Here is a 17,934-nt window from a genome sequence, read left to right as displayed (position 1 = left end):
GAGAAATCAAAAGGAGTCATTGTCAACTCTCCAACCGGCAAGTGGAAAGTATGGGTGGCAGCAATCCACCGCTCCATCAGCGCACGGAGAGAAACGCTGTCGCAGATCCTAGTCGCAGTAGACAAACAACTAGCAAGACGGCCGGAACCCACAGTGTCTACCCGAGAACAAACAGCAGCAGGCAAAGCACCGTACAAAATACGCGCATCCACAAAGTTCCCAGAAGTGCGAAACATATCTCTCTCCTATAAGCACAAAAAGATAAAAAAAACGGGGTCTAAATCATCAGAAATCAAACCGGAATAGTCAAAAAACGCACCGAAAGTCGTGTACCACACAGACACTGGCGCCAGTACAAATGGCGGCGCCGCAAGCTTATTCTGGAGGCACCGCCAGAACATAGTAGCAGCGGCGCCACTATGCCTTGGCGCCGCCACTATGCCTTGGCGCCGCCACCACTTCCCCCCCCCTTTCCGGCGCAATTTTTTGGGGACTGGGCCGACTTTTGACGAAGTTTCGACAATATTTTGGATGTATTTCAAACGTACAGACAATAAAATGTCTATCTACAAGCTAAAAACGACAAAAACGCACCTCACGATGAGTCTTGGCACACAATTGCCCCTCCAGATGCAACAAAAGCGAGACTTCCTTGCCTGCCTCCAGTAAAGCAGCGTGCCAGTCAGCCTGCCTGTCAGGATCAATACACGGCTCCCTAAAATTCCACGGTGGTGCCATAGTTCAAATTTTAAATTCCAGAGAATAGAGGAAGAAGAAAGAGAAATGCAAATTAGAAATGGGGGAATGGCTTAAAAAGGCATTAGCCACTAAAAGACGAAAAAGTACATCCTTTAAGGACATGCCAATAAAGTACCTCTAAGGATGTGAAGCAATGAGACAGAACGCAGATCCCTTCGACAGACAGGAAAATACAGACAACCCTGAAGATGAACAGCCAAAAATACAGACAAGTCCCAGAGCCTTCAAACAAGTCCTAGAGACTTCAGACAAGTCCCAGAGCCTTCAGACAAGTCCCAGAGCCTTCAAACAAGTCTAGAGAATCAAAAAAAGTCCCAGAGCCTTCAGAAAAGCCCCATAGGATCAGAACAAGTCCTAGAGCCTTCAGACTAGTCTAAATAATCAGAACAAGTCCTGAAGCCTTCAGACAAGCCAGGGGATCAGAATAATTCTAAAGTCTTAAGAACAAGTCCCAGAGCCTTCAAGCAAGCCCAGAGAATCGAGACAAGCCCCAGAGCCTTCAAGACAAGCCCAGAGCCTTCAAAACAGGCCCAGAGTCTTCAAACCAACTCCAAAGAATCAGAACAAGTCCTAGAGCTTTCAGACAAGCCCTAGAGCCGTTAAGACAAACCTAGAGGAGAGGAAAGTAGCCCATAAAGACGGGATCCAAACAACCAACAGAGCCAGGCTCTACAAATGGCATAGAAATGCCAAGATACGGTAGAGAGACACCAAAACATGGTATAGAAACATCATAAATGGCAGAGAGACGCCAAAGCCTGGTAGAAAACATCAGCATAAGGTAGAAAGACACCGACCATCAGTAGAAAGACACCAAGAATGGAATAAAGACGTCGAAGCCTGGTAAAAAGACACCATCATCTGTTAATTGTGGAATAATTAACGGAATCCAGGCACCTATTCAATAGGGTGGCCCTTGGGATGGACAAGGGGATGTTATCCATTCTACAAACCTAAAAAGGTCTGGACAGGATAATTACCAGGGTCCGAGCCATCAGATCACTCTCAGGATGGCTGAGAGTTTATAGCTCCATTCCATGGGTCACGCACTCAGGCAGCCCGGGTTCAACGACAGTTGAGAAGACAACTCCCGGCCAGATGAGGAGTAAACCAGAACCAAGGTGCATGAAGCCAGAGTCATGCAACACGAGGGGTAATGCTCAGGCTAAGGCATTACCATACCACCGGGCGAGCGAGCACCTCCGATGGTGGACAGTATCCTTATCGCTTGTCTAACAACGAGTCTCTTCTTTAATCAAAATTGACCAACTTCGTCAATTCTCGTTAAAAAAGGGGCAAACTGTAGACATCTATTTTCCGGACAGGTAAAAAGTGATAAGGAACTGAAGCGTTCAATGACCATGGCCAAACCTATAGTAGCCGATTTTAAAACTTTTAGGCACCGAAATAGACTTCTAGCACCTTTTTACTTAGCTAGCAAGTCCAAATCCGAAAATTAAAAGGAAAATTAATTAAATAGAGTTTAAAAATAATCCTAATACTTCATGGCATATCACTTAACAGTTTAAACCCTACAAGACTCTAAGTTAACCCTAGGTCACCCATTCTCCTATAAATTTAGCCCTAGAAATTAAGAAGCAAAATTCGCACCCTTCCATCAGAATAGCAAATCCGAATTTTACACCTCACACAGACAAAAAATCACATCAAATCTGGTCATAAAAACACCAAAACACGTATTAATTCTCCAAGAATGCAACATCCGCACGGACTCGAAGCTGGATTCTGCATCCACTTCGCCACTAAACGAGCCAAGCACATAGACCGATAATTCTAAGGACCTTATTATTGTATTCCTTTGATTTTCCATGAATATATGTATAATTTCCATGATTGATGTGATTGTGTGCTTAGGGTACATGTTTAGATAGTTTTATTGCTGTTTCCATCAAAATTGCCATATTAATCAATTTGGTGTTTTCAATAAATTGCCATGAAATTCGATAATAGACATGTTAATTTGCTGTAATTAACCATGTTTAAGATCAAAAACAGAAACCCAATTAATTTAAAGCCTTTAGAATGCATGTTTTCAGGTGTTTTTAGCTTTTTTGCCATGAAAAGACCTAAAAATAGTTGCTGCCCAGATTTAATTTTTCGTTTAAATGAGCTTTAAACACTCTGTAAATGCCATATTTGGATGCCTTGTTTGATTTTATGTGGTTTTGACTACTTTTGCATGAGAAATAGACTTGAAACGAGTGAGAACGAAGCAAAACAAAAATCTCGGAACTGCTGTAAAAAACCATCGCCGCCGCCGCTGTAGCCGGCGGCGCCATTAGTACAAACCGCGGCACCGCCACTTCATCCTGCCGGCATCGGCAGCTTCAGCTAGCACCGTGTTCTTCGCTCCTCAGCCTCCCAGATTTTCTTCCAGATCCTTCCAAATTCGATCCAGACTTCCAGACACGTTTTCGAGCTCATCCGACTCCGAATCAGATCCAGTTTGAACCCAGACATAGATATAGATTAATATTTTATAATGTAACGGGCCAGACCCAATATAAAACGAACCGAAAAGTCCAAATATGTAACATAGTGTATAACCAGGCCCACGAGCCCGAGGCCCAGCAAAGCAGCAACTTCTAGAGTAGATTCCAGGCTAACCCAAACTCAGAATCGACTCCGGATTAAACTAGTGGAAACAAATCGACGAGACGCACAAATCTCATGATCTGACCGAGAGACCGATGGTCAAAACCCACGTGAGTGTCAGGGACTCAAAAGTCAACGAGGTTAAAAACTATTTCTAACCTTGTATGTATATCAAACTGCACATGAGCATGCCAGCACTGTTTATCGCTTTCCAAAATCAAAAAATAACCGGTTAAAGGACTAATCACGTAAAATTGGCCCATTAATACAATTCCAGCCCATCACTTAGACATCATAGGACTAATATGAAAAGTAGTAACCGTTGTAGAGGTCTTTCAAGACTCTCATAATAAAATCAATCAATCAAATGTTTACATCAGGTTTAGGCTTTGTGCATGTAAAATATCCAGACCAGCCAGACTTTTGCTATTTGATAGAAACCTCTAAGGTTAGATGTATGTTTAGGAGTACCTGCTACTTGTCTCAAATGCTAGTTCAGATCGAGTCATATGCAGGTCAAACCTGTTTATACGCTTTCATACATGTTTATTTACAGCTTTCATATCCTGTGAACTGCATATACTGTTGAGATGAGATAAATGGGAATATGTCCGTAAATAAAGCCGGTAACAGATAAGCCAAGCACAAAAGTCTCGGGGAGGTCCACGAACCCTAGTTTTTGGTCCGATGCACGATAATATTACCGGAGGCGGGTAAGGTTATCTAGTCAGTTAAACGGCATTTCCTAGTTGAACTAGATGGCGACTCCATTTTTCAAACCATTTCCAGATCGAGAAGTCAGCCATAAGCCTTCGGCGAGCGGCCCCCGAACTCCACTCCGCTCACAGAACCATTTTAAACTTTTTTCCATCAAAAACCATTTTAGAAAATATCACAATCAAAATAGGAGAGTGTATCTCATTCCCTTGGGAGAGAGGGGAGTTTTAACCCGATTTTGCCAAATTAAGGATAAAAGTGATAATTGTTTTTACTTTTGACGTTTTTAATAGCTATGCCAAAGTTGAAGGGGTAAAATGATCTTTTGTTCATCGAAGAATATTGGTGGGAAAAAAAAGTGGAGTACATGGAAGAAAATTAGGAAGAAAAAAATTGATGAATTGGGAGCCCCACAACAAAAAATGAAGTGAAGTAGAAATCCAAAAAAAGAAGTTGGGTTATCCAAATTGAGGCATTGTGGCAAAAAGAATGTCCTTAACTTCATCACTATGTTCTTCTGTCTTGGTATCTGGTAATCGCAACTTTGATTTTGGATTCGTCAGCAACTCAAAATTCCCATTCAAGGCGAAAACCTCACTTGTTATTCGGTACTTTTTCTTTCTCTTTTCAACTTAAATTGAACCTTACTTTTTTCATTCAATTCCCAATATAACTGTGTTCTTCACAAACATTGGTCAATGTTTTAGCCAATCTATTTAACTATATTTTTGTTTTTTAATCAAATTTTGTATTATCAGCTAATGAAATTATGCTTCGTTGTAATATTAGATGCCGCTCAAAAGCTACTGAGGTGCCAAAATCAAGGAACCTTTTAGACAATGCAAGTAATCTGCTAACAAATTTCTTAAGTGGAGCAAGTCTAGGCTCTATGCCTATAGCGGAAGGGGCCGTATCCGATTTGTTTGATCGCCCTCTCTTCTTCTCACTCTATGATTGGTTCTTAGAGGTACTTAGCTACATTCCCTTTTTGAATGTTTGTCTTAACTGACAGATGAGGCTACTTAAATTCTGTGTATATTTGGATATGATTAGTGAAGCGAAATCATATTGTTCAATACTAACATCTCTACTGAAGACTCACAATATGTCTTTGTCATTCATGGCGTTAATAATTGTGAGAGACCAGGTTCTCATTCTGTTAAATGTGGCAGCATGGATCTGTGTATAAACTCGCTTTTGGTCCAAAAGCATTTGTTGTTGTATCAGACCCCATTGTTGCAAGACATATACTTCGAGAAAATGCATTTGCTTATGACAAGGTACTTGCTTCTACTTTCTCACTGAATTATCAATTCCCAATACTTTATTGCTTCTATGTCCTATAGTTTTTCTATTGCATAACCTGAGTGAAGGTAGCAGTCTATACTTATCAGATGGTGGTGGTCTATGTTTCATTCATACATATGGAATACCTCATTTGACATATCTATACGAACTTGCCTGCTTGCTTGAGTGATCAGTTACCTTCTACCATCTCTTGTCAAATTTATTTACATATTACAATCTTTTTGAAGAGAATAGAAGGATGAGAAAGTAATGCTATATTAAGAAACAGAGCTTCCTTTCTGATTAATTGTCTCTCCTCAAACAAAAGAAAATGAAAGAGGCTTCTTGTTAAGGTCTTAACAAGAGATCATGTTTAGTAAAATCATCCTTCCAGGATGTGCTATATTGTTGAGTTTGCTTACATGTTTGATAAGTTTGTGATTTACACAAGTCCAGATTAAGTCACGGTCTAGCACTTTCTTACATCATTTCTCTTCTGCTGAAATTATTTCCTTTTTGGCAGGGAGTTCTTGCTGATATCCTAGAACCAATAATGGGAAAAGGACTTATACCTGCTGATCTGGAGACATGGAAGCAAAGGAGAAGAGGTGATAATTTCTTATTGCTTTGCTTGGTCTTCTTACCTAGCATATGACTATAGCAAGGTATCTGCACACTGAGCAGTGTGAGTTCTGTAGTAACCTGTATGTTTGCTATTTACATTCTATGTTGGAATTTGATGATCATATGTCATTTTATGCCTGAATTCTAACTTAAAGGTGAATCAAAATATACCATAATGATTGGTCTTTGAGTTTTATAGTTAATCAATAGTTCAGCAAACATTAAGCACATTTTACCTGATTTTGTGATTTTGCATGAGAATCTTACTGAACCACAATATCAGTTTAGCCTTTATAGCTATATGAGGTAAGTGCATCAACCTAGGTGGATCTTAAGTCTTACATGTTGAGACCATTAGATAAGAGGTTTTTTATAAAGAAAATGTTACACCGGTGATTAGATAGAAGAGTTTAATTAGAAGATCACATATTTTTCCAGCGAAGCATGCAAAGTGTCTACAAAAACAGAATAAACTAGTTATTCCTTTTTCACAAAGTTTCAAGCATTCATTGAGTTGTTCTTAAAATAAAACCTGAAATAAAAAGATGTAATTCCTTAGCATTTACAAAGACCAATTCTAGGTCTTATATTGCAGACATGTTCTGCTTACTACCCCCATTAACAAAAAGGAAAAAAGAAGGCCATAATCTCTAAGCATTTTTTCATCGTATCAAATAATACATATTCTATTTTCAACAGCTACCTTTTAATGTCTAGTAATGTGCTCTTGAACAGAATTAAATAATCATTTTGAATTATATTTAAAGATTGTGTTGAAAACATAGAATAAACAAGAGCTCTCCTCATAGCACATAACACATGCTATGATCATAAGATGTTGAACATAAAAGGGAATTCTAAGTCTTATAAAAATAGGAATCTGTATAGAAGTTGGTAATCTAACATAGATATTTACTTTTAGCTTCTGATCTTTGTTATTGAAATAGTACGGTTGTACACATGGTAGAGTTGAGAGAGACGTTGAGATGAATATTATTTTTTATGATATTTCTTGGTCAATAGTCGATTCTTATGGAATAAGCAATATGTTGAACTACCATAATTATGATATTTTTATAATTTTGAATTCTGGTTCTAGATTAAATGAAAACAAATGATATCAAAGGAATTAAAGATTTAAATCAGTATTAACAAAGACCGAGCTGGAACTCTTTTTAAGTTAAAGATAGTGGTAATCTTTTGCAAGAATGTAAGAATTGTTTTATGCGATGAGAATATGATTAAGGTATTGTTTGCTGAAGAGAAAAATCATAAGGTGACCACTTTAATATTTGTTAAGAAACGATTTAAGAATAATTTGTTGTATATTATATTTAACAATTACATCAGTATTTATACAAGTATAAAATCTTCATTCTAGGAAGAAAATCATATTCTTGGAAATAATCAAACACAATTAATCATACTCAATTAGTCTATAATTTAGCTACTAATTATTAGACTAACTAATTATAATATATTCACATTCTTAATATACTTTAACATTCCCCCTCAAGTTAGAGCATAGATATTAATCATGCCCAGTTTGTTATAGAGATAATTAACCCAAACCCCATGAAGAGCTTTCGTGAAGATATTTCCAGTCTTCACTATTCTATAGAGATTAAACCTTGCTGAATGTTTTCCAAATTAAAGTGACAATCAATCTCAATATGTTAGGTTCGCTCGCGGAACACCGGATTAGATGCAATATGAAGCGCAACGTGGCTGTCACACCACAACTTAGATGGCTTAGAAACTTTCAAACCCAATTCATTAAGAAGATGGTATATCCACATTATCTCACTTACAAACTTTGCCATAGCCCTATATTATGATTCTGCACTTGATCCTGCACTTGATCCCGAGACTACATTCCTATTCTTTCTTTTTCAGAATAAGTTTTCCTCCAACAAAAACAAAATATCCTGTTTTGGATCTTCAATTTCGGCCAGTCAGCATTTGAAAAATATTCAATTTTAATGTGACCGTGATCACCATACAAGATCCCATGTCCAGGTGCCCTTTTTGGATTGCACAAAATCTCCTCTACTGCCTTCCAATAATCAATAATTGGAGATGACAAATACTGCCTTACTACACTAAAATAATTTTATTTTCCAACCAAATGTCTTTACTCATGATCTTTAAATAATTCACCATCTTTTGTAAGCTGCAAAAACAGAACCATTTAGAGCAAAAACAGAACCATCAGAGCACTATATGGTTCAACCCCTAATTTTCCATGTTTTAGATAATAAGTTAAGAACATATTGCCTCTGAGGTAAGAAGATGCTTTTTTTGCTTTTGATTACTTCAACTCCCAAAAATTGTTTTAACACTCCCAAACCTTTGGTATAAGACTGTGACAAAAAGATTTGAGAGATGAAATGCAAATGGAATTGCTATTAGTGATTATTGCAATATCATCCACATACACAACTAATAGTATGATGCCACTATTGGATTGTTTATAGAAAATAGAGTGATCAGACTTACACTTATGCATACCAAACCTCTCAATAGCATCACTAAACTTGCTAAATGAGGCACGAGGACTTTGTTTCAAGCCATAGAGAGGTTTACGAAGGCAACATACTTCCCCGTAATTCCCCTGAGCAATAAAATCGGAAGATGACTGTGTATATACTTCCTTTTGAATATCCCCATGGAGAAGGCATTTATAATGTCCAACTGATGTAAAGGCCAATGGTGACTAGCTGCCATCGAATAAATAGCCTCACAAAAGTCAGCTTAGCAACTAGAGAGAATATGTCAAGTAGTCCACTCCGTATGTCTGGCCATAACACTTAGAAACAAAAGGAGCTTTCAATCTAGCAACAGAGCCATCAGATGAACAATACCCATTTACAAGCACTATCCAGAACTACACTATAGTTACTGTTAGACTCTAGATCGCGACCCTAAGTTGAGGTGCCCCAACTGTGCTTCGCAGCTTCTCTCTTGAACTTTATCCGGGGACAAATTTTACTTCTCTCCAAAATCATGATCTGAATCCACATGCTTCGGGTAGTTTATTAGTGATTTTGTTGGAATATCTGATACTTCAATATGAAGTGTTCCTTTTCTTATATGCTATCAAATTTTCATATAAGACAGTTAGAATTCTCGGGGTTATTTACAATGCACATTTTTCTAATTAAATCATAAAATGAATTCCGAACCGAAGATTTTACCTAAGCCTTGTTCATTTTTCATCTTTCCCAATTGTGATAATGATTTTTGTTGTCAATGTTCAATCTGTTTGGAAATGGAGTGTGATAAACTTTGGAATTTTTGTCCAACTAATTTTAATGCAATACTGATAGTTTGTTTAGCTCAATTTAAGCAGTGAAGACATTATAACTTTTACTTGCTGGATTTTATTTGGTTGTTGCAGTAATTGCTCCTGGGTTTCATGCGTCTTATTTGGAAGCTATGGTCAAGATATTTACTGATTGTTCGGAAAGATCGACATTGAAATTGGAGAAACTTCTAGAAGGGGAGGATTCTTGTCATGGGGACACAGTTGAGTTAGATCTTGAAGCAGAATTTTCAAGTTTAGCGCTGGATATTATTGGGCTAGGGGTCTTCAACTATGACTTTGGCTCTGTTACAAAAGAATCACCTGTGATTAAGGTTTGTTGAGAGTTTTTCCATGTTAAAACATTCATTTTGATGCATGCCAGGCAGCTTATTTTGTGTTTCTAGTATGTACATTTGTTGGAAAATAACATCCCCAGCAGCTCAATTTTGCCAAGGGTCACTATATTCAGCAATGAGTTTTACATGGACACTCAACTTAATTTTTATATTAGCAAGATCACTCAGTTGTTACTGTTTAGTAAATAGATCATTGTTATTAAAATATTGTTTGTTGGAGTTCTGACATGATAAGCAAGAATAATTATTTAATTCCATCCAACAATAAAAGTAACCATTTAACTCTTGCAGTTAACATATGCAAAGTTTATCTTAGTTTCCATGTTTGTTATAACTGTGACCTTACTAAAACAAAACCATTTGCAGTGCTTTTGATGAGAAAAAAGACTGTTGAATCCGCAAGAAATTTAGTAGTCATAGATGAACTTGATCCCATTCCTGGATATCTGAATTTTTTTATATGTTTTCCGCTGATCAAAACATGAGTTTTTATGTGCACAAAAAATATTTAAGGTAGGCCATTAATCACAGTTGCTGTGTCTGCTAAGACCTTTTTTAGTAATGTTGCACTAGTGAGACATTAAACCTCAAATTTGGTTATCATGTAGATCCATAATTAATCTGGATAGTCTTTTATTTATTATATCTTAATTTATGAATTGAAAGTTAGAAGTTTGTCAATGTTTGGTTTATAGAATAGATGCGGAATGGAATAGCTATTCTGTATAGAATAACCATAGTTATCAAAAGCGCGCCTCAGGCGTGCCTAGGCGCTAGAAAAGCGCTAGGCGAGGGTGGTGCGCCTGGGTGCGCTTCGGGTGCGCTTAAGGCATGAAGTGCGCTTTTTCCAGGCAAGAGACATTGTTGGAAACCCTATTTTTTTGTATTTGTTAAAGTTTTGGGCTTTGGACTTTGAGCTTTTAAAAAATCAAATATAAATAAAACAATTAATGAAAACAGAAGCCTTACAAATATAAAAATATTGCACTTAAAAACTATTATGCTCAAGACTCCTCTATCTTGATCGATGATCTTGTTTTTTATCACATTAAAATAAGAATCAAGGTCATGGACAAAGAATCATGTCATCTGAGCAAGCTTTTATATATCTATAATAGGTATTTAACTTTTTTACGTATATGCGCCTAGATTCACTCGGGCGTGCGCTTTTTTTGCGCCTAGCGCCTCGGGCTATTTGAGGCCCTTTGCGCTTTAGGTGCGCCTAGCGCTTTAACAACTATGAGAATAACAATGCTTCGCTTTGGTTCATGGAATAGGTATTCCATGGAATTGCTATTCCATGATTTTGTGGAATAAGTACTCCTCTCAAAAACTAAAGAATGGCTATTCCATTCCTTATGGAATAGCTATTCTATTCCATGCTATTCCATTTCATGAACCAAACATGGCCTTTGAAGAAATGTTATCTACTTCTTGTACATTATGTATTTCTTTTTCTTTAGCTTTACATCATGATGCAGACTAGAATTTGAAGTACTGTGGATTTTTTAATTTATAATTCACAAGTGTCATATTAAAATTCATGCACAAGAGAGCATGTGTGCAACACATGTTTGTTCACTATTGGCAAAAAATCATGTTTTGATGACTGCACCAAAACTTGTATTCTGGTATCTATTCTGTCCATTTCAAATTTCTTTTATAGTCGACATTTTTATAATTTCTCACTTGCATGTGTTATTACTTGTGATATATAAAGTTCTTTTAAATGGTAGAGTTATTCATCAATAATAGTATGACTTTGTTTTCTCACATTACAATATCATGATTTTGCACTTGGCTGCAACAAAAGTTGAAGCTTTGGTTGCTGTTTTTCCTGATATTTATGGACAGGCAGTTTATGGTACACTTTTTGAAGCTGAGCACAGATCCACTTTTTATGTTCCCTATTGGAAATTTCCTTTAGCAAGGTGGATAGTCCCCAGGCAGCGGAAATTCCGAAATGACCTCAAAATTATTAATGATTGTCTTGATGGACTTATAAGAAATGCAAAGGAAACTAGACAGGTGAGAAACTATTAACCCTCATAATTAGAGCAGGTTACTTATTATCTTCAATCAGATGATCAGAGTCATATATATAAATAGTTCAGAGACTCTTGTTTTGAAAATTGATTTTCTTTTTCTTTCCAATCTGTATTTATGAGTTATTGTAGTCTATCCGTTTTAATTTATCATTTAATTTGTGTCATATAACCAATTCACCCAAAATGTCAAGTTGTTGAGTGAGGCTCCAACAACAGTTTTTTTAATCTTAATACGCCTTCTGCTTATTTAATTTTAATTAATCAAATGGAGGTTTCCATCAAATTTTAGACCTTTCGAACGTGGAGTATGTGATACCATTTGAAATAACCAATTCACCCAAAAGCTCAGGCTGTTGGGTGAGGCTCCAATAATAGTTTTATTATCTTAACAATAATCTATTGCTAGTGGATTCCAAAAGAAAATCTACATGCAACGGGCCCTGAGTTTTATCTTGACTGATTAATTGTTTTACAGGAAACAGATGTTGAGATGCTACAAAATAGGGACTATTCGAATCTCAAGGTGAGCATATATAATCTTGAAATGTGTATGACAACTAAACATGATGACACCGCACGTGTTAATGCTACTTAGAAGGCATGATGAAGCCAATTATAATGCCCAAGTTTTGATTTGGCACATGTCCTGTGAAGCTTGGGGGCTTGCAGCAGCTGTAGCAGTTAGCTTCAAGTCATCATTTTTATTTCATTTCTTTTAAGAAGTTACGAAGAAAAGGTTTGATTTGGCCCCTTAACTTGGTGCACTGGGATAAATTAACCCTTTTGATATTTGTTTGGCCAATTCAACCCACAAAATTTCGTTTTGAATTAATCTCGAGGTACTTCATTTTCTTTTAGTTTGGATCATTTTGCTACTTATTTTTTAAATTCAGGGGGTCAGGGACCCAATACAGTCCGTATGTTCTGATTACCATATGCCTATTCAGATCTGGAGATGTTATGAATCAATCTTATTTAAAACTCTTTTCTTTTGCTTAGCATGTTGCCAGATTGATTCCTTCAATTAATTGTAGATTTCAACTAGCTGAGTTCTTTCCTTTCTATTAGTTGTCATTCATATAATTGCTACGTGGATATTTTATGTCAGGGTGATTGTTATGTTAATGGATTGCAAAAATATTGAAAATTTGGCTTTATAATTGATTGCTGCAGGATGCAAGTCTTTTGCGATTTTTTGTCGACATGCGAGGTGCTGATGTTGATGATCGTCAGGTATCTTCTATTGCTATACTTCAAAATTGTAGAATATTGTCGAATATAGTAAGTAATTAATTAGAGTATTACAAAATCTTACAGAATATAAGAAGTGTCTGGAGATAATTCTAAAAATTATGGGTTGTATATATACACTTCTGTGATGAATAATAAAAACAAAAACTCTTCTTCAATCTCTATTTAGAACATGGTATGAGAGCCTAACATGAGTATCTAATCTCTACTACTTCTACATTATGGCTGGTCAGATTGCCGAGTGAGCAGTCTCCTATTTAATTCCTCATTCTTCCCAGTGAGAAGAATTACTGAAATGTCGGGTCACTATTTTTAGTGACATTTAGTTCTCACCTCCAGCACAAGAAGGAGCAGGACCTTCTGAACAGCCAATCCCTGCTTTTCGGCCACCATCTGACCCGTATGCTGCTTGCGTGCAAAACGTTCTGCAGCCTTCTTAACGCACCAGTGCGTGGAGGCGCGTGTCATAGAATGTAGGAAGTAATTAATTAGAGATAATTTTAAAAGTTATAGGTTATATATATATACGTATTTATAATCTTTTATGTTGAATAATAAAAACAACAATCTGGAATTATAATAATTTCCAATCTTTACTTAACTTTATGGGATACATCATGACTCATGAGCCATGAATAAATCATCACTGGACACCCTGCTCTTATAAACATGTGCAACCACAGTTTGCATGTGTTAATAATATCCCGGAATGTCACTTGAAGGTTTTTTTTAATAATATTTTAATTGAGGCTATTACAACTGCTTGGCTTGGATATTTATTCTTTTTGTTTATTATCTTGACAGCTAAGAGATGACCTAATGACAATGCTTATTGCTGGCCATGAAACAACAGCAGCTGTTTTAACTTGGGCTATTTTCTTTCTGGCACAGGTAAATGATTCTTTTAACCAAATTTGAGTCGGATTTTATAAATGGCTTTTTAAAGTCTTATAACTACTGTTAATTAACCAATCAACTCAAAAGTTCAAGCTGCTATGTGAGGCTCCAACTATAGTCTTATTGTCTCTAACACACTCCAAATGCAAATGCCTATTGAATTTGAAGCGTCAACAAGTAATTATTTAGTTAGTCAAATGAAGGTTGTCTAAAATCGAACTGAAGACCTTTCGATTATAGATGCTCTAATACCATGTAAAATAACAAACAACCTAAATGTTTAAACTGGTATATGAGGCTATGGTTTAATTATTTCTAACAGTTTCTAAGTATCTATTCTGCAATGAGGTTGTGTTCATCTGATGTAAATAAATTTCAAAATTGTAGAATCCCGCAAAAATGAGGAAAGCTCAATCAGAGATTGATGTAGTACTGGGTAAAGGGAGGCCAACTTATGAATCTCTTAAGAAATTAGAGTGAGTAACACTAGTTATTTACATCTAGTCTCGCCAATTTGTTTACCTTTTTAATCTTGTTTTTATCTGCTGGTGACTGTGTTCTCAAATACCTTGGCATATTCTCCCTGCAACAAAATATTTTTATGTCGGTATACACAAAAAGATAAAAAAATGCACTAATTAACAGAACACAGTTCTCAGTATGGATAGTCTCTGTCAAATGTTCAAATTTTTAGTATGCGTGATTATAAACGGAAGTCATGTGTTCATTTTCTATTCCTATGCATGACATTACGGTAAACTCAAGCATGATTGTTTTTCTGATGTAATAGCAGACTCATGCTTCTTGGCACAATTAGGAGCTTAGCTTAAAGAGAATTTCCGAGCTTATCTATAGCATGAGCCTAACTTTGGTTGAATAAGAGTTGCATGTGCTATCAGTGGCTGATATATTAGTATTTGCAAATGCTTTCAGGTACATCAGACTTATTGTTGTAGAGACTCTTCGTTTGTATCCTCAGCCCCCATTGCTAATAAGGCGTTCCCTCAAATCAGATAGTTTACCAGGTATTTCTCAGTAGTATCATGAGGAAAAGTATTGGTCTTGCCATATGTTTTTCTGAAAAGAAATTCCATTCTTTTAGCGTATTTCTCAGTGGTATCATGAGGAAAAGTATTGGTCTTGCCATACTTTTTTCTGAAAAGAAATCCCATTCTTCTAGCTTTGAGATTGTCCATTCACTTGGTTTTTGGATATCAACTGGTCCCTTGAAATTCTCTGAATGTCTATTGAGCTTATATTATACACTACAATGAATCACGTACAGCTTGTATAATTATTGTTATTTTGCACAATTATGTAAAACTACATTGAAGATGGAATTAATAGTCTAATTTCCATGAGATCTAGCTATGGAACACCAGTTATGTCAAGCTATTTGGACTCATTAATGTAAACTGAATTGCTGCTTCAGATTCTTCTGCGGAAAGAAACTGCACTTCTCATGACAGTTGCAAAACGTTTCTTGTTTTTTTTTTTCTTTTTATGTTAAAATATGTAATGGAATCCAAAAAGAAGAAAAAATGAAAGAAACATAGAAATTAAAAAAAAAATAGTGACAGAAGTTTAGATGTAAAAGAGTGCATAACTAAGTATAGAACTAAATATTGAAGTTGGAGCTTTCTTTTGACTCTACGCATGTCTTTTGTTAAGCTAAATAGTATAAAATTCATACAATTGTAATGAACAATACAAGTCGTGCACTTAAGTGACTTGTGACATGATGCTGTGAGTTGTGCAGGAGGATACCAGGGAGACAAGAATGGTTATGCAATTCCTGCAGGAACTGATATCTTCATTTCTGTAAGTGGAAGCTTCCTCTAACCCTATTCCTGATCTTTTTGCATAGCATGCCTGGAAAAAGTGGGAATGTAATATAATCTAAAATTGTCCATTGACAATACTTGCCAATTCAGGTCTATAACCTACATAGATCCCCTTATTTTTGGACCTCCCCCAATGAATTTGAACCAGAAAGATTTTTAGTGCAAAGGAAAGATGAGGAAATTGAAGGATGGGCTGGTTTTGATCCCTCTCGAAGCCCAGGAGCTTTATATCCAAATGAGGTACTTACCCTTTACTTTGTAATCCCCAAGAATGAAATAATATCATTCCGGTAATCTGTTTGCTTATAATGGTCAGATTGTATCGGATTTCGCCTTCTTACCCTTTGGTGGAGGACCGAGGAAATGTGTGGGAGACCAATTTGCTCTAATGGAATCAACAGTAGCTTTGGCTATGATACTACAGAAGTTTGATGTGGAGCTGAAGGGCTCTCCAGAATCTGTGGAATTGGTCACAGGGGCAACAATTCATACCAAGAATGGACTCTGGTGTAAATTGAGGAAGAGAGTTGATATCCATTGACATCCCTGTTAGAGGCAGATTCACATCAAAATGGGTTCTTCTACCATTTGAGGAAACCAGATATTGGCTACAATTTTTGTCTATTTTAAACACCAATTGTACAATAAGTGTAGTATGGTGATAAATATAATTGTAATAGTAGTTTATAGAGAATGAGCTAGGATCCCTTCTCCTCATGTTTGTCATAATAATAAGGCTAATCACTCAAAAATATCCCACCTCTTAAAATTTTCAATTTTAACCATTTTTCAGTTTTCACTTTCAATTATAGCGAGTTGTCCAAATTTGAGTGAAAAAAGTTTAAATATTTTGTTTATTTACTTCATATTATTCCAATTTGCATTTCCATAATAATAAATTTCAAAAATGATGAAATGTGAGGCCTATTTGAACCTTTTTGAACTTTAACATGGACAAATGACTATAATTAAAAGTGAAAATTTAAAAATAAGTTAAAATCGAAGATTTAGAAAGATGAGGCTAAAAACAAAAAAATAAATAAAAAGGTGGGATATCTTTAAGTGATGAGGCCTAATAATAATTGAGCAAATTACACTGATATCCTCACATATAGTGTAATTCACACTTGCATCTTTTTTTTTTTGAGTAATTTGCACAAAACACTCCTTTTTTTAACTTATTTGTTCTAAATACCTCAATTTCAAAAATTTACTTTTTTACTCTATTTTTCTATTGTTTTTAGTTGTGCCTCAATTAGCAAAATAACTTATTTGTAGTTTTACTCTCATACTTTTAAACACATGCATATCTCATTTTTCCTTTTTTTCCTCTCTCCTTTTTCTCTTTCCTCTTTCTCCTTTTTTTTTTGTTTTTTTCTTTTCTCTCTCCTTTTTTTCTTTCTTCCTTCTCATTTTTCTTTTTCTCTCTCTCTTCTTTTTCTCTCTCTTTTTCTTCTTCTCTCCTCTTCTTCTTCTTCTTCTTCTTTCCTCTACAACTTTTTTTTTTTTCGTTTTTTTTGAATCTGCTTTTTTCTATTTTCCACATTATACAAATGAACTCTAAGATATAAAAATTTGAATAAAAAAAGAGTTTAAAAGATAATATGATGGTGATAGATGAGAAAGTTCTTCTTCTTCTCTTCTTTTTCTTCTTCTTCTATTTTTTTTTCTATGTTGTTTTAAATTATTGTAGCATCGTTTTCTGAAATTTTTTACAACTTTTTTTGAAAAAATCGTAATGTTCTTCATTAATGATATTTTGATCTGATTTTCAAATGTTTTAAATTAATTTTAGAAATCGTTTGAAACTGTTTTCTCGAAACTGTTTTATACTGTTCGAAACCTTTGTAAACGGTTTGAAACTGTTTTATACTGTTTGAAACTGTTATTTTTAAACTGTTTGAAAGTATTTTTTAGAAACTGTTTTTAGACTGTTTGAGATCTTTGGAAACGGTTTGCAATTGTTTTATACTGTTTGAAACCTTTGTAAACGGTTTGAAACTGTTATTTTTTATGTAAACGGTTTGAAACTGTTTGATACTATTTGAAACTGTTATTTTATAAACTATTGGAAAGTATTTTTTTATAATCTGTTTTAGACAGTTTGAGACCTTTGTAAACGGTTTGAAACTGTTTTATACTGTTCGAAACTGTTTTTTGAAACTGTTTGAAACTGTTATTTTTTAGACTGTTTAAAAGCGTTTTTTAGAAACTGTTTTAGACTGTTT

General features: G+C 35.5%; 1 protein-coding gene across 2 annotated transcripts; it reads left to right on the top strand.

Moving 5' to 3' along the window:
* The first annotated feature begins 4,538 nt into the window (after positions 1 to 4,538).
* LOC126681218 (cytochrome P450 97B2, chloroplastic) lies at positions 4,539 to 16,512 on the top strand. Of its 2 annotated transcripts, XM_050376696.2 has the most exons (14): positions 4,539 to 4,700; positions 4,882 to 5,059; positions 5,265 to 5,372; positions 5,903 to 5,987; positions 9,404 to 9,642; positions 11,521 to 11,694; positions 12,190 to 12,237; positions 12,888 to 12,947; positions 13,770 to 13,856; positions 14,250 to 14,338; positions 14,796 to 14,887; positions 15,622 to 15,683; positions 15,797 to 15,946; positions 16,023 to 16,512. In XM_050376696.2, the coding sequence occupies exons 1-14, from the start codon at positions 4,582 to 4,584 to the stop codon at positions 16,245 to 16,247; spliced, it is 1,716 nt and encodes a 571-aa protein (XP_050232653.1). In that variant the 5' UTR covers positions 4,539 to 4,581; the 3' UTR covers positions 16,248 to 16,512. The 2 variants fall into 2 exon arrangements, with proteins under 2 accessions (XP_050232653.1, XP_050232654.1); XM_050376697.2 differs by lacking the exon at positions 4,539 to 4,700 and having other exon boundaries at positions 4,994 to 5,059; positions 5,240 to 5,372.
* The last annotated feature ends 1,422 nt before the right edge of the window (positions 16,513 to 17,934 follow it).

Source organism: Mercurialis annua, linkage group LG5 (assembly GCF_937616625.2).
Source record: "Mercurialis annua linkage group LG5, ddMerAnnu1.2, whole genome shotgun sequence".
In the NCBI taxonomy this organism is placed as follows: domain Eukaryota; kingdom Viridiplantae; phylum Streptophyta; class Magnoliopsida; order Malpighiales; family Euphorbiaceae; genus Mercurialis; species Mercurialis annua.
The sequence above is the reverse complement of the archived record's forward strand: the minus strand, read 5'-3'. Positions and strand labels throughout refer to the sequence as shown.

Coding starts and splice junctions, on each gene's coding strand:
- LOC126681218 (XM_050376696.2), top strand. CDS start 4,582: ATGTCCTTAACTTCATCACTATGTTCTTCTGTCTTGGTATCTGGTAAT. Junction 12,948..13,769: donor CTGATGTTGATGATCGTCAG/GTATCTTCTATT, acceptor TTATCTTGACAG/CTAAGAGATGACCTAATGAC. Junction 15,684..15,796: donor GAACTGATATCTTCATTTCT/GTAAGTGGAAGC, acceptor TTGCCAATTCAG/GTCTATAACCTACATAGATC.